The sequence below is a fragment of the Gallinula chloropus genome, assembly GCF_964237585.1.
Source record: "Gallinula chloropus genome assembly, chromosome: 5".
NCBI lineage: Eukaryota > Metazoa > Chordata > Aves > Gruiformes > Rallidae > Gallinula > Gallinula chloropus.
The window spans coordinates 20,093,299-20,117,755 of NC_140090.1; the positions used below are offsets into that span (position 1 = coordinate 20,093,299).

The following is a 24,457-nucleotide window of genomic DNA, read 5'->3' on the forward strand; positions in this document are numbered from 1 at the left end:
TCGTGACAGGCAAAATACATTTGCAAATGCAAAGTCATGGACAGCTAAATGGGAGGTTGTTTGTATCAACTGGCTATTCACCAAAGTCACCTGCAAGATGGGAGAAAGGATTGCCTGCAGTGTCTTTGGGTGTTACTGCAGGGGATCTGTGTTAGTGGCTCTGCTCCCTTCACTGTTCAGAGCTGGGGGCCAAGGTCAGAAATAACTGTCTACCAAAGAGCAGCTGGCAGTTAGAGGAAACGGTGAGGTAAAGGCAGGTAACTGATGCCACTTCTCCCAGCAGGCTGATGGTATTCACACAGTGAAGAAACCAGGCCAGTATGATGAACATCACAGATACTCAGATGTTCTAGAGATAGAGTGTCGAGGAAGTAAACTTAAAACTGTCACTCAAATTTATGCAGTAAAATTCCAGCTTTTAGCATGCATCCCAAGAATTTAACATTTCTGTGAGATATTAAACAGTGCTCTTATAGTGAGGTAAAATATTCAACTAAAGTACAAATAAAAACCCTCTCCTATTCATGTCAAACTTGTCTGGGAGCTAGTACTTTTCAAAAGCCTTTTCAGATGTGGCATACATAAATCTAGCATTAGGCAAGCATTCCCACAGGTCCCTTCCTGTGAGGTGGATTTATCTCTGGCTTTACCCAAGAGGAAGGTACCAGAAGGGTAGAGCAGTGAAATGCTGCTAGGGCTAGTGTTGCTATTCCACAACATTGTCCCTGTCCTGTCTAATTGCCACTATTTGATTTACGCTTTTCTGACTATGCAGACCCCTTCCTTCAAGCCCACATACTTCTTTGGGTGGGTAAGTTGCATGTGACAGCATTTCCTCTTAATGTGGATTTCCAGCAAGTAAGAAGTGTCTTTCATCATTAAAAGTTTAAAATTTTTAAGTATATGGGACTCAGAAAAATTTCCTTTGGGAGTCAATGAGGTAGAAGGAGAGACAGAGATAGAAGCAATTTCTGGAGTGCGACCTTTTCCCAAGTTTTTGTTTTCTGTGAAAGATTGAGAAGCGAGATGGCACTGAAATGCTGTTCTGGCCTGGATTGCCATGATGAATTATGTTTTGCTGTTCCGTGGTGGTAGATTTGATGAAACACTGTGTGGGAAAGTCATGGAGCAGTTGGAGAATAGTGTTATTCATTCTTGCCATAGTGGTTTGTGTGGCATGAAGAGCATGTAAAAAGGGGACATGCTAGGTAGAAGAGTATATAAGAAAAGCAGCATTTCCGCTGGTTTAAGATAAAACTTTCATCCAAGAGGCTGCTTCAGATATGTTTTTTCCAGCCTTCTGAAATTTTCATGTGCCCGAGATATTTACGTGCTGGTGACAATGAATCGCTTTGCCCTCATTGATGCAAAAGTGCTGGTAATCTGCCTGGGAGCCATATGGCTCACATTTATTTTAATGTGTCTTTGACATCAGGAGAATAGCTGAGACAGCAGAAGAAAGTACTTATGTCTTGGAGTTCAGCCAGAACCGAGATTATTTATAATCAAAGAACTACCACTTTTCTCAGTAAAAAAATATTTGAAAAACATGATGGGCTTAAGATACCATTCCTATCAAGATTTTGTAAAATAAGGAAGCAAGCTTTGCATTTCTTAGACAAATACAACCACAGCAGGATCCCTTCCCAGGTGGGAGGGTTGGATTGTTTTGGCTGCTGAATGTGCAGAAGGAAACCCTCCTGTCTTTCACAGGTTTCACACTGCTGTAGCTCTGCAGCCCAGACAGCAAAATCAGCATGTTCAAGGCGAACAAAATCTGCAGCTGTATAACAGGTCGTGTATGTGAGAGGAACTCAGGAAATCTTTCGGTCTGCCAGCACATTATTGCTGTTGCTTACCTATTTCATCAGTTATAATTTATTCATACACAAATGAGACTTGGATGATTCTCATAAGCATACGCTGGACCGCTGGTGTAAATACTGTTTTTCCCCCTTGGAAAGTGACTTTTCTTGGGTTTTGGGAGTTGGGTGGACCCATGATGACATTTGTTACTAAGGCTGTGGTGGTTTAGCCCTGGCTGGAGGCCAGACACCCACCGAAGTCAGTCTATCACACCCCTTTGTAGTTGGACAGGGGAGAAAATGTATATTGAGAGGCTTGGGAATCAGTGTAAGGACAGGGAGAGATCATCCTGTCCTCAATGACATGGGCAAAACGGACTCAACACAGAGTGAAGGAATGAAATCGAATTTATTACACTACACACACAGTGAAACCGGAGTCGGAAGCACAACCAAATCTTAAAACAACATGAACAGATCTTAAAACATGTTCCCCTCACCGCTCCCTTCTTAGCAGACTTTAGTCAGGATTTTTGCTCCCTTCTTCCCTCCTGTTGTGGCGCAGGGGGGGGCAGGGACTGGGGAAATGGGGTTCTTGGTAGCACCTTACCCCTCCATTCTCAGCAGACTTCCCTTTAGCCATGATCTTGTGCCCATCTTCCCCCACACTGTGGAACAGGACGGGGTAGGGACTGGGAAAATGGGGTTCTCAGTCACTTTTTCATGAGCTGGTTTTTTTTTTTTTGGCAAATTGTGCCAAATTTGCATGCAATTTGTGCCCAATTTGTGCCCTTTTGGTGCCAAATTTGTGCCAAATTTGCGTACTTTTTGTACCCCTTTTTGTGCCAAATTTATGGCAGTTTGTGGCAATTGTTGCCGAATTGTGCCCTTATGTGGAAATTTTTGCCAAATTGTGCTGAATTGTGCTCAGTTAGTGCCAATTTTGTGCCCATTTTGTGCCCAATTTGTGGCAATTTTTGGCGAATTGTACCAAATTTGTGTGCAATTTGTGCCCTTTTCATGCCCAATTTGTGCCAAATTTGCGCACTTTTTGTGCCATTTCTGTGCCACATTTGTGGCAATTTGCACCAATTTTTGCTGAATTGTGCCCTTTATGTGGCAGTTTTTCCCAAGTTGTGCCAAATTGTTCCCTTTTTGTGGCAATTTTCCAAACTGTGCTGAATTGTGCCCAATTTGGCCCATTTTTTGCTCATTTTTTGCCCAATTTGTGGCAATTTTTGGCGAATTGTACCAAATTTGTGTACTTTTTTGTACCCTTTTTTGTGCAAAATTTGGAAATTTGCACCAATTTTCACCGAATTTTGCCCTTACATGGCAATTTTTGCCAAATTGTGCTGAATTGTCCCCATTTTGTGCAAAATTTGTGGCAACTTTTGGCAAATTTGTGCCAAATTTTGTGCCAAATCTGTGGCAATTTGTGGCAATTTTTGCCAAAGTGTGCCTTTATGTGGCAATTTTTGCCGAATTGTGCTGAATTTTCCTGAATTGTGCTGAATTGTGCCCAGTTAGTGCCCATTTTCTGCCAAATTTGTGCCCAATTTGTGGCAATTTTTGCTGAATTATGCCAAATTTGTGCCCAGTTCGAGCCTAATTTGTGCCCTTTTTGTGCCAAATTTGTGGCAATTTTTGCCGAATTGTGCCCAGTTAATGCCTAATTTGTGCCCATTTTGATGCCAAGATTGTGGCAATTTGTGGCAATTTTTGGCGAATTGTGCCAAATTTGTGCACATTTAGTGTCCGTTTTGAGCCAAACTTATGGCAGTTTGTGTCAATTTTCACTGAATTGTGCCCTTTATGTGGGAACTTTTGCTGAATTCTGCTGAATTGTACCCAGTCAGTGCTAAATGTTGCCATATTTGTGGCAATTTTTTGCGAATTCTACCAAATATGTGCACAGTTTGTGTGCAATTTGTGCCCATTTGGTGCCAAATTTGTGCCAAATTTGCGCACTTCTTGTGCCCCTTTTTATGTTAGATTTGTGGCACTTTGCACCAATTTTTGCCGAATTGTGCCCTTATGTGGCAATTTTTGCCAAATTGTGCTGAATTGTGCCCAGTTAGTGCCTAATTTGTGGCCGTTTTGTGCCCAATTTGTGGCAGTTTTGTGCCCTGGAATGACAAGAGTGAGTCAGTTCCAAAAAATACTTGAAGAACACCACGACAATTGTGCATCTTTCATTTTATTTTTATTTTTTCTTACTTTCTTTTGCCATGCCAACTGCGTATTGTCATGGCTTTTGCCTTTTCCCCATGCCTTTTGCTCTTTTGTGTTTGGCTGGGCCAATTGCCATTTGCCAACTTTTGCCGAACTGAGCCGAATTGTGCCGAACTGAGCCGAATTGTGCCGAACTGAGCCGAACTGAGCCGAATTGTGCCGAACTGTGCCGAACTGAGCCGAATTGTGCCGAACTGAGCCGAATTGTGCCGAACTGAGCCGAATTGAGCCGAATTGTGCCGAATTTGTGCCGAATTGTGCCAATTTTGTAGCCATTTCGTGCACAAGATGTGGCAATGTGTGGCATTTTGTGGTGAATTATGCCAAATTTGTGCACAATTTGTGTGCAATTTCTACCCTTTTGGTGCACAATTTGTGTGCAATTTCTACGCTTTTGGTGCACAATTTGTGTGCAATTTGTGCCCTTTTGGTCCCAAATTTTTGCCAAATTTGTGCCCTTTTGGTCCCCAATTTTTGCCGAATTTGTGCCGTTTTGGTCCCCAATTTGTGTTCTTTTTGTGCCCTTTTTTGTGCCAAATTTGTGGGAATTGGCATCAATTTTTGCCGAATTCTGCTGAATTGTGCTGAATTCCTCCGAATCCAGCCAGATCCAGCCAAATTCTGCCGAATTGTGCTGAATTCTGTTGAACTCTGCTGAATTGTGCCGAATTCCTCCGAATCCAGCCAAATCCAGCCAAATGCTGCCAAATTCTGCTGAACTCTGATGAATTGTGCCGAATTCCTCCAAATCCAGCCAGATCCAGCCAAATTCTGCCGAATTGTGCTGAATTCTGCTGAACTCTGCTGAATTGTGCTGAATTCCTCCGAATCCAGCCAAATCCAGCCAAATTCTGCTGAACTCTGCTGAATTGTGCCGAATTCCTCCGAATCCAGCCAAATCCAGCCAAATGCTGCCAAATTCTGCTGAATTGTGCCGAATTCCTCCGAATCCAGCCAAATGCTGCCGAATTCTGCTGAACTCTGCCGAATTGTGCCGAATTCCTCCGAATCCAGCCAAATCCAGCCAAATGCTGCCAAATTCTGCTGAACTCTGCTGAATTGTGCCGAATTCCTCCGAATCCAGCCAAATCCAGCCAAATGCTGCCAAATTCTGCTGAACTCTGCTGAATTGTGCCGAATTCCTCCGAATCCAGCCAAATCCAGCCAAATGCTGCCAAATTCTGCTGAACTCTGCTGAATTGTGCCGAATTCCTCCGAATCCAGCCAAATCCAGCCAAATGCTGCCAAATTCTGCTGAACTCTGCTGAATTGTGCCGAATTCCTCCGAATCCAGCCAAATCCAGCCAAATGCTGCCAAATTCTGCTGAACTCTGCTGAATTGTGCCGAATTCCTCCGAATCCAGCCAAATCCAGCCAAATGCTGCCAAATTCTGCTGAACTCTGCTGAATTGTGCCGAATTCCTCCGAATCCAGCCAAATCCAGCCAAATGCTGCCAAATTCTGCTGAACTCTGCTGAATTGTGCCGAATTCCTCCGAATCCAGCCAAATCCAGCCAAATGCTGCCAAATTCTGCTGAACTCTGCCGAATTGTGCCGAATTCCTCCGAATCCAGCCAAATCCAGCCAAATGCTGCCAAATTCTGCTGAACTCTGCCAAATTGTGCCGAATTCCTCCGAATCCAGCCAAATCCAGCCAAATGCTGCTGAACTCTGCCGAATTGTGCCGAATTCCTCCGAATCCAGCCAAATCCAGCCAAATGCTGCCAAATTCTGCTGAACTCTGCCGAATTGTGCCGAATTGAGCTGAATTGTGCTCAATTGTGGCAATTTGTGACAATTTGTGCCAAATTATGCCAAATTTGTGCCCACCTTTTGTGCCAAATTTGTGCCAAATTTGTGGCCATTTGGTACACAATATGTGGCAATGTGCGGCATTTTGTGGCGAATTGTGCCAAATTGTGCTCTTTTTGTGCCAATTTGTGCTGAATTGTGCCCAGTTATTGCCCAATTTGTGCCCAATTTGTACCTATTTTGTGCACAATTTTGTGGCAATTTGTGGAGAAGCAGCAGCAACAGGCAGCGAGCCAGCCCAGAGGGACCCTGGCAAGGTGTCCTGCTCCGTGCTGCAGAGGAAGGCAAAAAACCCCAAAGGACCAGTGCCAACATGCCACAGGGGAAAATTCCTTCCTGACCCCAGCAGCAGAGCTGGAGATCAGCTATTCCCTGAGCACGTGAGCAAGACCGACTCCCTCCTCCCACCGGCTGGTCACGCCTCCCCAGAAATGCCCTAGCCCTATTGTCTCAGCCTAGAGCCCAACGGAGGCCTCTGGCTTCCCAGAATGGCCTAGTGCCCCCACCCCCATCAACCTGAGGAGCAAGGATCCATCCAGCACCTGGCAGAGTGCTGGTCAGTGTGTGCTCCTTGCAACCTCTCTGCACCCCATTTGCTTACAGCTGCTGCTCCTGGCTGCACAGGGGATGAGGATGGTGAGCGCTCCTCAAGAAGGTATCCCCGTGCTCTGGCCACAGCCTTAGCCTCCTTTGAGTTGCTTTAGCAGCTCCTCTAAGAGCTCCTCTCTGGGCTGTGCCCAGGACAACTCTGACAGGGGGACTAGCAGGACGCCCCGGAGCATTGTGACATCACCGTTGCCTGGTTACAGGGGGTGACAGGGGCCCCGCCATGCACAGCCTGGCCTGCTGCAGCCCCGCCCAGCATCCATCCGAGGAAGGCCTCTGGGCTCTAGGCCTCTGAGCTCTTGGCCCCCAAGGCAGTCCCTGTGCAGTCCCTGTGCCCAGGAGGCTCAGAGGCTGTCCCTGCCTTTGGTCGCCATGGAGTAGACACAGCTGCTGGGAGTCCCTGATGTGTCCTCTGCCACTGGGCTCCCAAGGACAAAGCCAGTGCCCTTACTCTTCTCTCAGGCCATGACACAGACCAATCCTGTGGCACAAAGACCATCCCGATTAGTCGTTCCCCTTCTGTGCCGGATGTAAAGTTCATGAGGCCACGCAGCGTGGGCGCCCAGGGACTTGTCTGAAATCTTTTACATTTCTATACTTTGCTTTGCTTTGCTTTCCTTGCCCAGTTGTTACTTTTTTTTTTTTTGGGGGGGGGTGGGGTGGTGTTTCAAATTCTTTCTTGAGTTTTTATGTTTGGTTTACTCATGCAGTGTCATGCAGTATCATGTTATGCGATTTTCTCTTACATTAAATTACATTATTTTAGGGGGGGTTGTTATTCTATGTTAAGGTTTCTTACTATTTCATGGCACTCTATGCTAAACCTCCCTGGCAGTCTGGCAAAGCCAGAGAGCCATGGAAGTGAGCAGCAGGTGTACAGGCTGTGCAGCCTTTGAAACTTGTGCTGCTTGGCCAAGTTTCCATTCCATTCCATTCCATTCCATTCCATTCCATTCCATTCCATTCCATTCCATTCCATTCCATTCCAACTTTCCATTCCATTCTATTCCATTGCATTGCAACTTTCCATTCATTTCCACACTCCTGTATACTTTTCTACTCCCTCTGCTCCCTCTCAATCTAGTATTGAGACCGTCATTTCCCTGGAATGCCAAGAGTGAGTCAGTTCCACAAAATACTTGAAGAACACCACGACAATTGTGCATCTTTCATTTTATTTTAGTTTTTCTTATTTTCTTTTGCCATGCCAACTGCGTATTGTCATGGCTTTTGCCTTTTCCCATGCCTTTTGCTCTTTTTCTTTTGTGTTTGGCTGGGCCATTTGCCAATTTTTGCCAAATTGTCCCAAATTGTTCTGAATTTTGCCCTTTTTGTGGCAGTGAGGCCATGTTTACAGTCTGGGGGTTGCAGAGAATTCCTGCAGCCATTTTTTCCTGCCATCTTCTCTGCCAGCACCCAGCTACTTTAAACTGCGGCAAAGGTATGTAGGCTGAATATGAGCCAGCAGTGTGCCCAGGCGGCCAGGAAGGCCAATGGCATCCTGGCTTGTATCAAACACAGTGTGGCCAGTGGTTCTAGGGAAGTGATTGTTCCCCTGTGTTTGGCATTGGTGAGGCCACACCTCGAGTGCTGTGTCAAGTTCTGGGCTCCCCACCAGAAGGACATTGAGGTCCTTGAAACGAGTCCAGAGAAGGGCAACCAGTCTGGTGAAGGGGCTGGAGGGCAAATCCTGTGAAGAGCATCTGAGGGAGCTGGGGCTGTTTAGTCTGGAGAAGAGGAGGCTTAGGGGAGACCTTATCACCACCTACAACTACCTGAAGGGATGTTGTAGAGAGGTAGGCAATGGTCTCTTCAGCTGAGTAATAGGAGATAGGACAAGGGGAAATGGCAAGAAGCTGTGCCAGGGCAGGTTTAGATTAGATACTAGAAAAAACATTTTTACTGAAAGAGTTGTCGGGGCCTGGAACACGCTGCCCAGGGAAGTGGTTGAGTCACCGTTCCTGGATATGTTGAAAAAAAGGGTAGATGAGGTACTTAGGGGTATGGTTTAGCTTAGGATGGGAATGGTTGGACTTGATGATCTTAAAGGTCTTTTTCAACCTTGTGATTCTATAAGGAGAACAACCATGGGCGCACAATGTCAGCAGTTAAGAGAGCTGCTGGTATTTAGTTTTGAATAACCCATAGGAAATGAGTAATAAAATTCTTCAATGTCCCAATGATACATAAAATGAAAAATAAATTTTATTTGCAATGCAGAGGGTAAGTACAAAAATTCTTATATGAGCCTATTGGTAGGAATAAGGTGATGGCAACCATTATTTGAAACAGGACTTGCTGGTTTCTTCCATCTAACTACAACACTAAGGAGACTGTCCTTAGCCATAGTGTTCTAGTTACATTTAAATATATTATGAAAATATTTACACCAGTTTGTTACAGATCTGTGTATTACATCTCCCTTCACCCTTTTCTGTTAATGATGTGTATTCTAGATGTATGTTTAAACTTTTCTGGCATAAAATTTGCTTCATTCTCTTATTATTAACTGTTGCTGAACAAAGGCCCTTCTTTATTCTCTAGCCTCACATGACTTGAATAGCTCTCATTTTTCCTACCTTCTTTGTTGAGGAGTCTTTTACCAAACCGGGAAAGTATTTCCTCACTTGATGTGTTTGGTTGGTGACAGAATTCCAGCACAGATCAAGGCTTTGTAAAACAGACTTTCGCCAGGATGGATCTGACAGGGAAATTTTATTGTCAAAACACTATTTGTAATAGCTGTCCTTCTCCCATTATTGTCATTGTGACAGAGATTAATTCAGGGAAAGAATAGCAGCTGTGGAAGCTATTGTACAGAACAGTTTTATTTTTTAAGGTAATTGTTATTTTCATGAAAGCTGTATTTTCTTATTTTTACATTGATAGCTTCTTCAGTTTTGACTTTAAAGTTTCACTTCTGGAGTAACATTAAAAAATTAATTAGTGGTGTCTCTTGTTCCATGCAGAGAAATGGGACACACTAGGTGTTGAAAAATCTATTTAATGCACTTGATCAAGCATGTATAAGCTTAAAAAAATCTGAGGACCACTTAGTCTTTCTGGTAAACCATCTTGTACACCATTGCTGTTAGCCACAGGGTGGTAAGAATTGTACTTTTTGAAAGATAAAATGTTACCATTTTAAATTGAAACCATGTTAATAAAAATAATGGTAATAAAAGTTATGGTGTAGTGTCCCAGTGTAGGAGATGGTCTTCAACTGTGTGTATAGTTTCCCACCACTGGGAAGAACTATAATGATGTTTGTGTTTTGGTATGATTTCAGATGAGGAATTCTGACAGTGCTGTTTGAAGATACCTATGTCTGAAGACCTTCTTTTCTAAGAGAGAGTTCTGTAGCAGTAATTTATGTTCTTACCAGTATCACCCTTCTCTCTGATAATTGATGTACTTACGGCATTACAGGACCTACTGTATCTGTCAGAAATACTTAATTACATATAATGCTGAAATAAGGAACTAAAAATTATATTGTTTAAATACACAAGAATTGAGTATTTTTTCCTTCCATGGAATATATCAGACTTGTAGTGCATAAATGTGTTAAGAATCATGTGTGATCCACAGAACAAATTGAGGTGCTGGTGAATATTCCTTTCCCCCTCTAGCATCCTTGCTCACAACTGCTAGACCCAAGAGGTGGCATTCGTTTTCAAAACCCACCTTCTAATTCTTGTTGACAGTGTGCATCCAGCAGCTGGTAAACCAATACATCTCTGCCTGGCACACTGCCTGGAATCAGCATCACTGTTTTTCTGCAGAACGGGTGGTAGTGGCATCCACTGACACCACTTGTTGCACGGGCAGACGGCACGTAAATACTTTATTGAGACTGGCCAAGCAAGGAAGCTGCTACTAGATCTGTTTTGAAAAGTTACGTTTACACTCTTTGGATAAATTTTTAGGCTATGAAGTTTTGTTTCCCTGCAAAACCTTTGAAAGTGATGGCAAAGAGGTATGCAAACCATGCACAATCTGTGTTGCTCATTCTGAAAGGAGTTTACTAATCAATTTATGTCACTAAATTTTGTCCAGGCATATGTTCATGCTTTGTGATGTATCAGAAAATACATATTTTTTAATGTCCTGCTCTTTCTTGAGTATAGCAGTAGTCACAACTGGCTTGAATGTGCTATTTAAGGTACAGTGCATGCAAAATAATGTATGCCTCTGACTCCTGATAAGATGATCTGACTTCTGATTGATTGGCTTGCAGCAAAAGGACTGAAGACATTCAGCATTTCCATTGCATATCTAATAATGGTTCTTCTAAGATCATGTTAAGGTGGCAGTCTGCACAGAGATTTTAGGAATTATAGTAGGGCAAGAACACAGCGCCCTTGTGGTGCCAACTGTGCTTCCTTCTGTGTCCTTTGTTACGGAGGTAGTTGCGGTTCCCCGTTCCCCTCTGACATAGCTACTCCATGCTTTTGGATAACCAGATAAAATCCTGCAATCTCTTGCAGTTCCTGCCTGTGCTTGTAAATATTTGACTATATTCTGACTGCATCCTAGCAGTACCACAGAGGAGATGACAGAGTTATTGACAGTATTTCAGACAAATAATATACTATTTCAGTGTTTTACAGGAGCTCCAAGTAGCTTTACGATGATGTCAATAGGGCACACTGTCTGTAATTTGATTACAGGACTATATATTCCAATAGGCTTTTTCTTCATACAGTTAAGTAGATTAGGCAATTTTTTAGACTGAATTACTTTATATAAAAATTGGGGGATTTACATTTGTGGTGATTAATATTTCACTACATAATAATATTAGAGACTAAGAACTATATTTTAACTGTGACAACAAGACCTGTCTCTGGAGATGGTGCAGTTTTAGCTGAGCAGTGTACATCATGCTACTGCTTTGATAGAATGGTCCCAAGTGTGGGTGCGGTCAGGCACCTTTAAAATTATTTATTGCCTGAATCCTGGCAGTTGGGTCTCATTCACACCTGCCTGTTTGTTGCTTGTAAACTGCAAAGCAACAATGACTTATCTACATTCTCAGCATCCTGTTGCCATTTTGCAATAAATCAAATATATGATTCGGTTCATCTTAAAAATCAAGGGGTGTCTGTTACGTTTCTCTAACATTTGTGCCTTTTTTTTCCCTAAAAGGAGAAGGAAGGAGTTAATAAATGCTTGTAGAAAAAATATTTAACAGTTAAAAGGAGGTGAATCTGACTGCTACTCAGCATTATTCCTATATTATTCCATGGAGATGATAATGGTATGGATTTCTGAGACAGTCTGAAACACTAAGCGTATTGTCTTTATAATTTTTGTAATGCTAATTTATTGTGGTTTAGGTTATAAGGGAAAGGAATCTTTTCTACTAATGTGATCTAGAGCTTTAAAGATGTAGTTACAGATCTCTACTGCTATGCCTTGCTGGCAGAACAGGGACAGGTACATAGACTGAGAGGCCCAGTCCCATGTTCTCCTCACTGCTGTCATGTGCAACGTCATTTAGTTCATAGGGGGTTGAAGAGGAGGAAGTCAGTGGATTGCTGCCTTTGAGGTGACAAAAGAAACTCCTTTTGCTGGGATTTATTTGCTTCCTTTTCATAATGCTGTGGGAAATCACAACTGACCTGACCAAGAATTTCTGTTCTAAAGTAGACAACAGTGTTCATGATTGTAGCAGTTTGTAGTGACTTCTGCATCCTTGGTAAATGTTCCTAATGTTATCTCCTCATTCAGACTGCACATCATTGAACTTAGTGCATCAGGTATTGTTAAGGTAAATGGAACTACACAAGTGGAAATGTAGTCTATGACTGCAAGTTACCATTCATACTGTAATCTGCATCTGTTGTAGCTTCTTCAATCCTGAAGAGAGAGAAGCGGAAAAGAACGAAAAATGTCCATTTTAACTGTGTTACTGTTTATTACTTCACGAGAAGACAAGGCTTCACCAGTGTTCCCAGCCAGGGGGGGAGCACCCTGGGAATGTCGACTCGCCACAACAGCGTGCGCCAGTACACACTTGGAGAGTTTGCAATGGAACAGGAGAGGCTCCATCGAGAGATGCTAAGAGAGCATCTAAGGGAGGAAAAACTCAATTCTCTAAAATTAAAGGTAAACATTTTTCAAAACTTTGATCCCTGCCTTATTTATGTGAGTGAGCAGTGTCAGAGAAACAAAACCAATCCCTTTCTAGAAACTCCATTTTCATTTGAAACAATGGTGCTTCCCCACCCCCATTTATTTTACTGAAGACATATTTTTGTTGGATGTGTACCTCAAAGTGCTTTATGGGGAGGTGGTTGTTTACACCTTGTTTTCTACAGAGATGAAAACAAAGGCAGAGAGGGTTGTGAGTTAGCACTGAACAGGGTGTCCAGCAGAAGCCTGGAAGTGCTAGTATGAGACTGAGTCTTCTGAGCATGTGCACAGTGCCCTATTAGACAAGGGAATGGTAATAGGTCCTAAGTACAGAAGGTGAAACAGCTTCTTTTCTAGGCCAACTTGAACAAATTTGGCAAAAAGAAGCAGTAATAGTATGTAACTGTTTTCTCAGTGTACAAATCCGTATGATCATGTATCTTTAATTTTTTACCAAAGGATTCCAGTGTTAAAGAAGAAATGTGTCAGACACATTAACTGGCTGTGTCAGGTTAGCTAGTCAGAACCCAGCTTGGCTATAGCTTTGAAGCTGTCTTTTTCAATAAAGTGTAGGAAAGAAACTGTGTATGTGCGGAGAGGAGACTCGAGAAGGGACTAGTCTTCCTGAAGGTGTCCCTTCTGCCTCTTTAAAATAGGTAGAAAAACTTATGGTTTTGTTTTAGTAGTAGATGAGAGGCTTCCTGCATAATGGCTTGTGTTACATGTATTGTAGGCTCTTTTTCAGTTGAATCCTGTAATTGAAAGTGAAGAATATTTTGAACTGTAATGGAACTGCTGTGCTCCAGAGTCCCTTTGTGATACTGTATCTGTTTCAGATACTACCACAGCACAGAGCAAACTGGCACCCTCCAAGTTTAAGAAATGCCTTTCAGCACTCTTCCCCTAGCATGAACTATGGTCATGAGTCCTCTGTCCAAATTCCTGAAGTAGTGTATATACTATTGTCATGACTCCTTTCACTCTCATAATGTTTTTTTATTTGAATGGCTAAATAGATTCTTAAATAATCCATTAAATTTTAACTGTTGTAATGAAAGCAAACAGAAACCTACTCAGGACAAAGACCAATTAAAGTCTTTGTGTTTTCTTAATTCTCCTCTTGACTGGGATGGATCTCTGCTTCATTAACTTACTTCACTCTAGCCCACTCTTTTTAGGGCACAGACTCTACTTTCCACTCCTCTTGCAAGAAGATTGTTTATGTGGATGATAATCTTTGCTGTGACTGTTAAGTTCCTGCAAAACCTCTTCATAAGTATTCAGTGAATAAGGGAAACCTGATTTGCATTCCTCCCTCTGTCCTAATTTTAATTGCTTTCTTTTACCAAATAGAGAAGTCTTTTCCCCTACTCTTAAATCAGCAGTGGTGGGATTCTCTTCATTGATCCTCAGCAGTTGATATGGGAATAGTTTTCCAGTATGCTATGGGACTGGCAAACTGACTCCAAAGTTTCAATTCAAATATTAGGAAACTGTGGTTAGGTCTTCAGAATCCTGAGTGTGGCTTAAAAATGGTAACATCTTACTGGCTTTCACTCTTAGAGCATGTATAAAAACATTGGGAACACAAAAGTTCCTTTTTGAACTAGTCCATTAATCTCAGCTTTCTCAAACCTCTGATTATACACTTGGGATTAAAAAAAAAAAGCACTTTTCCTTCCCAAAATGAATCCAGGACTCTTCATTGAATTAGCAAATTGTCACCATAAAGCACTGAGTTTATTTTATTTACTTAACTGGGCCTTGCTGATTGCCCATCATAGAGATTGAAAGGCTGCTTGGTCATTCTCCTGGCTTCTAAATGAACTCAAAAAGGAAACACTGTAGCATTCTGAAGTCAGCAATTACAGTCTTTAATGAAAATGTACTAATTGGGACATCTGCACAGAAACATGAAGAAAATGAGAAAAGGATGTAGGGCAGTTTGCTCAAACAAAGTCACCTGAGTCTGTAGGTAGAAAGCAGTCTCCAGCATAGAAATTGGAATTGAGTCTCCATATTAGGTACTGTTTATTATTTTACTTGCTAAGAGGGAAGAACCAGATAAGAAACTTCTCTTAATTAAAAGGAGATAAAGACTTTAAAATTATCTTCAAGTCACTTTTGCCATCTAGCACCAGCCCTATGGTGTAAACACTGCTGACAGTGGCATAAGCACTGGTTAGCAGCCGAGTGTGAAAACTGTGATGGCAATCTGGACATAAAAGCCATCATGTCAAGATGAAAGGTACAAGGTAGGCATTACTTGAATATGCTGTCATTTGAGAAAACATTATGAGTAAGCACAATACATTAGCTGGAATAGTCCTTATTGCTTACTTATTATGCCTCCTCAAATGAAGATGTATTAAAATGATTAGCATGACCCTAGTGATGTTAAGGCTCCTGGGTCTGTGGATGCAGTTGGTTGCCTTTGTGAGAAATTGTGAGGAATAATTTCCAGCTAGGGCAGGCGAAGCATCTAACCTAAATTTTTGATGCTTTGCAGAGTTGAATTTCACCCAAAGGCTTCACATAATCATTGCCTTGTTCTGTTGTTAGGACGTTAACCTTTAGCTTTATGAGAGAAATTTTACCCATCTACATAGCTAGTTTATTTCAGATGAGCAATATTATGACAGTCAAGAGAACTTAATGTTCCCCTGATAGTCTGCGTTGGAAAATTTATTTGCTGGTTCTTGATAATCTTCCTCCCTCTGTAGCTTCCCAGTTAACTGCTTGTTTGAGAAAAGCCCAAACCTTTGATTTTATTAATTCATGTGTTCTTTGTGTGACAAAATTGAGAAAAAAACAAGAGGAGATGACAAAGAAGTCATCCAGCAAAGGAGTCGGGAGCTGAGGTGCCTTGAAATGGCAAACTGCTGTCTAATCCTTGGTCCCCAGGCATTTGCTTTTTGAGCCAGCTGGATGCCTGCAGCTTTCAGCACATGGCTGGAGTCCATCCCTTCATGGTCTCCCACTGTGTAGCTAAGCAGTTCACATTCGCAGGAGGAGGAGAAGAAATGCACGACAGCTTTGGTGTTGTTCTGTAGGTGCCTTTCTACCTGAGCAGTTACAATGTTCACCTCATGGGCAAGAGCCCTCCCCCCCCCCCCCCCCCCCCCCAATTTTTATTAAATAGCTGTTGAATAAAATTCTAAAATGACTACTGAAGCAGGGAGTGGATTTTTTTCCCCTTCCCCAGTTTCAACTTTAAATTCTAGTAAGTGATCTGCATAAGGAGTGTTTTAAGCCTTCTGTATATAAAAGTAGAAAATCCGAATTCTTAGGTCATTCTCTTGTTACATATTTATATATATAAAAAAAGGGAAGGCAAGCAAACATAAGCACACTGTACTTAGTTGTCCCTGTTAACAAAAAAAATGTATTAAAAACATCAAGGATGCCTTTCTGGATTTGAACATTCAGGCTGAGTTATACAGTGGATTATTCCCTCCCACCAGCTTCAGAGTGCTAATTCAAGATGCGTTTAATTACTCTGGGGATTTAACTGTGTCTCACTGTAGATTTTATAGAAAAAAAAAAGGATGACTTCTAATGTCTTTCCTACCTTACTGAACTAATACGTTGAAATGCCAGGTGTAAATAATCTCTTGGTTGGTGCAGGGCCAGGCAGAAGGAGCTATTGCCCCCTCTTTTCCTAGCCACTGTAATGTGAAATGTGTAACAGAAAACAGCCTAAGCAAGCAATCTGAAGGGAGTTTGAGAGGATGTGTAGAAAGATGAAGGAGTGATACATAGTTATACATAAAAGGATTTGAATGTTACAGGGATAAGAGACATGGTAAGTAAACTGAAACACTAAATAAAATGCAGGCACTATGCTCTGAAGGCTGCAGTTACAGAGGAGCATGAGAAGCCATTGAAAGGAGAAGGAAACAACACCACTAATAAAGTGGAGTTGTGGAAGTGGCAGGAGACCTCTGCATGAGCTGAACACAGGCCTGAATTGCAGAAAGGGTGATTACTGGGCTCAGGAGAGTTTTTCTGTGCGCCGTGTACGTGGCATGTAAGGACTACCAGTCACAACTCTGCTACTGCAAAGGGAAGAGTATTGCTTTTAATCTGACTTTTACTGGGTTTTTCTGTGATTGTCTTAAACAGTTTTTACAAACACAGAACTGCAATTACAAAGCAGAATAAACAGTCAGTAGGAGCTCATGACTGAGTAGTTCAATAACACTATAAATGACAGTTACAATCCAAAATAATATAAATGGGGAAATGAAACAGTTGGGAATGTAATAAAAGCAGAAATAGGGTAATGGCTAAGATTAAGGCCTGCTTTCTTATACACATAAGCAGCATAGCTGGATGGAGATGAAAGGGCTTTTGGCCAACCAAAATGTTGTATGATTTAGTAGCAGAAAAATGGAGTGTTCCTTTTGTAGTGATAATTATTAAATATTTAAACACTGAAATGCACAAGAAACAGGCAGTGGTAGTTATGACTGAAGTGTTTATCTGTATTTGAAACTGGCATCTAAACATTTTTTTGGGGTAACAGGCCAAGCTGAAATTTTCTGCAAGTAAATAGGGCAAAACAGAGAAAGCATTTGGATGGCTGTTTTCCTGTAGGTATGAAACATTCAAATTGCATTCACAGGGGGCATTTCTATGCAGTCTAGGTGATGCCCATGATGAAACCATTAATTCAAATGAGCCTTGAGGCTTCACCAATGTGTAATTATCATAGTTGCACCATTTTTTTTTTCCACAAAAGTGCTCACCTAGTGTCAACCAGCAACTTCATCAGTTGAGAACATACGTGGAGCAGGGTAAACATTTGGAATCTGATTTTTCATTTGTTTGGTTTTCCATTTTTAGCAAAATTATTTCATAGAACAATAATAAAAGTGTCTACTATAAGATACATTTTATAACCGTACTTGGTTTACATTTGCTATGTAGTACAATGTTCAATCTGAGTAATGAGATTGAGGAAATTTAGTGAATTTGATAATCTCTCTGAATTTTGTCTAAACATTTGATATTATTTTGATTGCCAAGCAATTTTCTCTGTAGAAGAACCTTATATAGAGACTGTAGTTGTGGTATCTGGCAGATACGACCAGTGAGTTCTGCTGTGGATGGAGAAAAAAAACCTTCCTTCACTGCAGCAATTGTTTTTCTCCTTTCTCCTTCATATCTGTCTGCATGTTACGGGAGTTGCAGGAATATGGTGCAAAGTGTGTTATCTTACGAAGTGGCACTGGATGTTTGTGCTTGATGCTCACAGCCATTTAATTTTGAAACAGTTTTTGAAACATTTGAGAGCTAGACTATACATTAGTAAAAATATAGTGACAGGATACTTATACCTACAGAGGCTCAAAAATTCATAGCCCTAGGAAAGGAGCATGACACCTCTAAAAACTCGTAAGATCTTCCATAAGAGGTTAACAACTTATTTCCTTTTTTCTAAGTTTATTCATTCATTAACTGCCTAAGAATAATTGTTAGTGAAGTACTAAAATCTGTGACAGCTCATAGCTAAATGGGCCCTTTTCAGGACCAAAGGGGACTAGAAAGAACTTCAGAAGAGCTATGTGCATCAGGACCATGAAATGCATTGCAAATAAACATGCAGTAATGGAAGTAGAAAGGGGCAGAAGAAAGTGACATGAAGGCTTAAAATTGTCAACTCAAGAAGCAAATATAGGCATATGCCCAGAGACTGAAGTGGAAATACTGCATTGTGACATCAGCTGTGCAAGCATCAAACTGTCAGGCCAAAGAGGAAAAGGGTAGTGAATGAAAGGCACCGTTTCACAAGTCTGTGAAGCATCGTAATCGGAAACAATGTTGGTAGTATAACTACTATCTCAGAAGAGATACTGACTAATTTCAGAGTGCCCAGCAACAGGAAGTAGAATCAATTAAGGGCTCAAAAATTATCTTGTGAAACAACATAGAAAAGACTAGGATTTTAGAAAGGCATGAGATGTGGCAAACAATGACAAAAGATAAAGGACATAAAGAACAGATAAGAAATTAGAAACTTGGAGAACAATTAGCTTCATGACATGTGAAACAAAAAATGTGTATTTAATTCACATGTAAAATGTGAATTAACATTCACCCCACCTGCATTTCTATTCTGGAACTTACTGGCAGTTACACAGGTTTTGTACATATGGCTTTAAAGCCATGATCTTAACGCATCACACATATATGTACATCTATGACACATGTGTGAGAATAGCTTAAGGACCTAACATGCTAATTGTTCTATGCGACAGATGACAAAGAACGGTACAGTGGAATCTGAAGAAGCTAATACCCTGACGCTGGATGACATTTCTGATGATGATATTGATCTAGACAACACTGAAGTAGATGAGTACTTCTTTCTACAACCCCTGCCGACAAAAAAGCGAAGGGCATTGCTGCGAGCTTCTGGAGTGAAGAAGATCGATGTGGAAGAAAAACACGAGCTGCGGGCCATCCGCCTGTCCAGGGAGGATTGTGGCTGCGACTGCCGGGTGTTCTGTGATCCGGAAACTTGCACCTGCAGTCTCGCAGGCATAAAATGTCAGGTAAATGTCTATATTGTTGTTACTTAACTATCAGGGGGAGGGGGGAAGCACGTGTGTGCATGCACGTATTATTAATTATTAAACAAAAACACTTGTGGATCTCAAACCAGTTTTTTTAATGCCCAGATTTAATAGAATATAGTGTGCAATACAAATAATCTCCTTAAACATCTTTATTTTATGTCTGGGTTAGGCACATACACTGTTAAGGGGGTTTTTTTGTTATTGTTATACAAATACTCTGCTCCTCATATGCCCCTTTGGCCTTTATCTAAATATGTAGATGAAGACAAGATGTAGATGAGTAGCCTGCAGATTGCAAAAGGGATAGTACCTTTTACTTCAGAGACAATTCACATACTGCCCAAATGTGAATTCTAGTCCCAACTCAATGAGTAATAATAACTGAATCTCTGTGGTACTGTCCTTCATTTAACGTGCATGACACTTCAAATGAATGCATGATAAATGTGCACGTAGGCAGTCTTTTAATAGAGCAGGTAGGCTTTTTTCCCCCGCCGACTGAAAGAGTGTTTGTATTGTACATTTGCATGATGCCCTATGTACACCTGTAACTGTCCCAAAATGTACCCTAAAAGATGTTCCCACTAATTCCTGTGGTGCTGTTTTGCAGCTTAGTTGATCTCTTTCTGAATGCATTTTTTGTTATTTCTTATATCCAAGCTAAACTTTCTCTGCTGTTGTAAATAATACATTGTTTGTTGTTCTTGTTCTCATCTTCACATGTGGGGAAGATGGACTAGATTGTGTTATATAGTTCTCCTCTACATCATATTTGATGTTTAGGTATTATAGCGTAGATGAAAATCATAGATCTGATCTGTTGTACTTGAACTGGTGGATTCACTCAAACTTTTTTCAGCCACAGAAATTTAAGATGGCTGTTACTAGATAATTATCTAATAATAGTTTTGCCCACAGTCTGAACTTGTAACATTGAATCTACAATTGACTGGAATATCTTTTAAAATGTGTTTGAGTGTTGAGTTTTACTTTTTGTGGTCAGGTGTCCCCATTGGCAACTTTGTAAAGGTTTTTACATAGAATTAATTTTGTTTCGATAGGTTTCTATTTTTACCAACTTTTTAAGACGCTTTCTGGTAAGGCTTTTGCCTGGATTTGAGCACAACATGAAGTAAAACTGTAGCACATCCATAAAAGCTACCTAGTTTTTGCACCACTGTGTAATGCTGTCAGGTAAAAACAGAAACATAAATACCTTTCCTACTCTGCAACATTGGTGCATGTATGGGTGCCTCACTGTTCCTAGCAGTAGTGCTAAAGTCCAGGGCTAACCCTCTGAATTATCGTCCCGGGTTCACATATTTTTACAAGTACTTCTCCAAGTGAATCCCACTTCACTGTTGCATTTTTCTAGGTTCTGTCATATGGCCAGGGGCTTACACTACGTATTGTTAATCTCTATTCTTTTTTTTAAAAGGTGGATCGTATGTCTTTTCCATGCGGTTGCACTAAGGAAGGGTGTAGCAATACAGCAGGTAGAATTGAATTTAATCCTATCCGTGTACGGACTCACTTTTTGCACACAATAATGAAACTTGAATTGGAGAAAAATAGAGAGCAGCAAGTTCCAGCACTGAATGGCTGCCACAGCGAGATCAGTGCGCACACTAGTTCTATGAGTCCAGGACCCCACCCAGTGGAATATTCAATTGCAGAAAATTTTGAGATTGAAACAGAACCTCCGGCTGCTGTTATGCATTCTCAGGCAGCCGAGGACTTGGACTGCCATGGGGAAGAGGAGGAAGAGGAAGATGGGAGTAGCTTTTGTAGTGGAGTTACAGATTCTAGCACACAGAGTTTAGCCCCTAGTGAATCAGATGATGATGAAGAGGAAGAGGAAGATGAGGAGGAAGATGATGAGGAAGAAAAAGCAGACGATTTTGTAGAAAGCATGGGCTCCCATGCTGATATGGTGCCTCTCCCTTCTGTCCTTTGCTACTCTGATGGAACTGCTGTGCATGAAAACCACTCTAAAAATGCCTCATACTATACTAACTCTTCAAATCTGTATTACCAAATAGAGAACCATGTTGCTGGCACTGCTAACCCGCTTGGTGAGACTTACTCGGAAAGGGATGCTGTCAAGAACGGTAGTCTTTCTCTGGTGCCTTACAGCATGACTTCAGAACAGTTTGTTGACTACGCACGGCAATCAGAGGAAACTTTTAGCAGCCCTCATTACCCTTCTGCAAACCCCTCCGTGATTGTTTGCTGCTCATCTTCTGAAGGTGATAGCTCTGCTCCCTGTAACAGTTTATACACTGAGCATAGGCCAAGCCACCCTCAAGTGGAATTTCACTCATACTTAAAAGGTTCTTCTCAAGATGGCTTTGTTTCTGCTTTGAATGGTGACAGTTGTGTACAAGAGCACCCTCCTGAGAATTCACTAACCCTCCCAGAAAAGAGCAGACTGCACGATGAGTGCATCAAATCACCAGTGGTAGAAACAGTACCTGTTTAATATTAAAATTGTTCTAGGACTGATTGCCTGTATTAAAACAGACTCACGTTGGATTTCCTAGAATCTTACTTTTTTAAGAGGAGGACAACACTTGGACTACAGTCAATGTTCCAGACATACTTTGTTTTCTCAAGCTACACTGGCAGTGGTATTGCACAAAAACAGTTCATGTAAAAGTTTAAATAAAAATAATCAAACTGTCTTTTGATAAAAATAAAACACAAGTAAAAAACATGCCCAACATATTTCAAAGTAGCCTACCTATCAAACTGTATGAAACCTGCCAAGCTATCTGAATCAAAGCTTCGTGTTTTTGATTGTCGGGCCTGTGCAAGATTGTTAAAAGTGATACTTTGAAATAATCATGTTTAGAGTCCTAATTTTCAACATATCTGAAAAGATGGTAAGTTTAATGTAAAAGTAACTACTGTACAAAAAAGTTTTAATTGTTCTGTACTGTATGTATTTTATTTATGGTAGTTTAGTACTCATGTTTTGATTAAAATGAACAGCATGTTCATTTGAGCAGAAGATCCATAGCTAGTTACAAAGAGCATGTCCTGTATTCATGTGGAGTACCATGGGGGTTTGCTTTGGTTTGGGTTTTGTGGTTTTTTTTTTTTGAAAGCCCACTTCTCGTAAATGATCTTGAAACACATTTTGAGAGTGTCTTTTACTGATCTTGACAAACAGAAGAGTCAGAAAGGGGGCATTTACATCTTCTAGAAAGGCGAAAGGTAGACAATCCTCCATTCAAATTAAAATCAGTGGCATTATTCCAGAATAAGTACCCCCTCCCCAAAGAAAAATGATATTGTATATAACGGCAAAGCAGTAGCATAAGCTTGCACAGCACCTTTTTAGCCCAACAAACATTCAGATACTTATGCACTTTAGTGCCATTTTGCAGTACTGTATTAACTGTGGGAACTGTGAATTATTTTGGAGAAATGCCATAGCTCCAGACTCAAAGGTATATGTAAGATCTTAAAATTCACTGTAACAAAACCTGTATGTTCTTCCTAACCCAGTTTATGAGTATGCCAGTAGGTAATTTGTAAAAGCAGAGTCTTGCTCAGAGAAGTTTAAATGAAGCATTGTAAAAAATGTGGAACTGTCTAGATTTCCTAAGTATTTAGCAGTTTTTATGAAATATGAGACTGGCTATTGTGGACTTCTGATCATATCTGTAATTTACAAAGTCATTTGGTTTAATTAGGAACCAGTAGATTGATTCAGTGATGAAACAGCTCCAGGAATTTTATAACTGCTAAAGTTGGCAAGCAAAGTACCCTGTGAATCATACGGATATCCATTACTTTGTACTCCTTTTGTTGTTAAATGAAATGGGAATTAAAATACCTGCTGTATCTCAACCTTTAATTTATTAACCAACCTTGCTTTCTTCTAGAAAAGGAGGTAGAGGAGCCTTTTTTCTCTACACTGACCATTTTGTACTGCCTTATTTTGATTTCAAAATGTATTTTAACAGTTTTCTTCTTCAAATACTGAAATTTTATTTATTGTACATCAAGTGGGTTGAAATGTAGACCTGTCTTGTCGAAAGAAGGATCAGCATCTTAGTTTTTATCTGTGTCAAATCTAGGTGGTTAACAGTATGCATGTAAACACAGTGTAAATTTTAGCTCTGTAACAGTAACTCTTCTGGTTAGAAGCTCTTTAAAACACCATGTACAGTAGAAAAACTGCCAGATTTAAAATACGCTTTTTACAAAAAATAAGCTGACTTAAATGTTTTTATATCAACTCTGGGCAAAGTGATTTCTCATTGTTATGCTAAATTAGCAAAATATTTTTATTCCATGTAGTAGCTGGAAAGGTTTTTTATTTACTTGTTTCCACAAGAAGTCCTACCTGTTTTATATGAACTGTAATGAAAAGTTGTAGTTCTCTAGAAACTGTGTTCCACACTTGGAACATATTCCATCTCCTGGGACAGTACAGTCATGTTGGTTATCTGGCTCAGCAGTTCCTTCGCCTTTGTTCCTCTCGGTCACAGCTCCCTCTAATCTCTCTAAAGGTCGAGTAGCCAGGTAAGCTTTTCCAATTCCATATAGCAAATACCCATCTTTATTTTTAAGAGAAACGTGTCAATTCATAAAGATCTGAATTTAAGAATTGTATTATTTTGCTCAAGATATTCTACAGGCAAATGTAACAAGTGTTTATATAGGTATCTTGCATTAACAGCAGGCTTAAATTTGGCACTCTCACTCAACACCAGCACCAAAAGCACAAATCCCTTCTATTTGAACTCAGACAGTAGCAGCTTTTTAACTTTTTAGGGTGTTGGCTACTGGAGGATCATGCACACTTTTACCAGGGTATTTCTCTCAGGGGAAAGGTATGTGAAACATTTTGTTTCATTGTTCACCCCCTTACTGAGCAATAAGAAATTATTTTCTCGGCTCCTGTGCTTTCACATGAAAAGTATCTTTAATCATACTAGCAAGCACAGTAAATGATTAACCTTACAAAATACACCTCAGCTAGCTTTATAATACTGTGATGATGGTTATTTAATATTTCCATTGGAACAGGCTTCAGACCCAAGGCCTCCTTAGTATTAGCATTTGTATACATTTCTGACTAGTTAAGATTCATAAACACCACACCATTGGGGCATCGGCTTTGAATACAGCTAAATTCTCTAAAGCTTGCAGCATGGGATAACAAGCAGTAGCTTGTAATGCACAGGGTAGAGAAGGCAGTCACTATATAAAGAACTTGGGCTACACTATTTTCCTTTGCTTAAAGTAGCAAATTTCTGG

The 24,457-nt window shown here is 40.7% G+C and overlaps 1 protein-coding gene across 1 annotated transcript in view; it reads left to right on the forward strand.

Moving 5' to 3' along the window:
- The window catches only part of CSRNP3 (cysteine and serine rich nuclear protein 3), a gene marked incomplete at its 3' end in the record, with an annotated part of 79,718 nt that extends 58,053 nt beyond the window's left edge, over positions 1-21,665 (forward strand). The window contains exons 4-6 of the mRNA XM_084264452.1: positions 12,313-12,572; positions 18,863-19,159; positions 20,622-21,665. Of these exons, the coding sequence (XP_084120578.1) occupies positions 12,313-12,572; positions 18,863-19,159; positions 20,622-21,665 (1,601 nt within the window). The remainder of the gene's footprint in view (positions 1-12,312; positions 12,573-18,862; positions 19,160-20,621) is intronic.
- Positions 21,666-24,457: the final 2,792 nt, after the last annotated feature.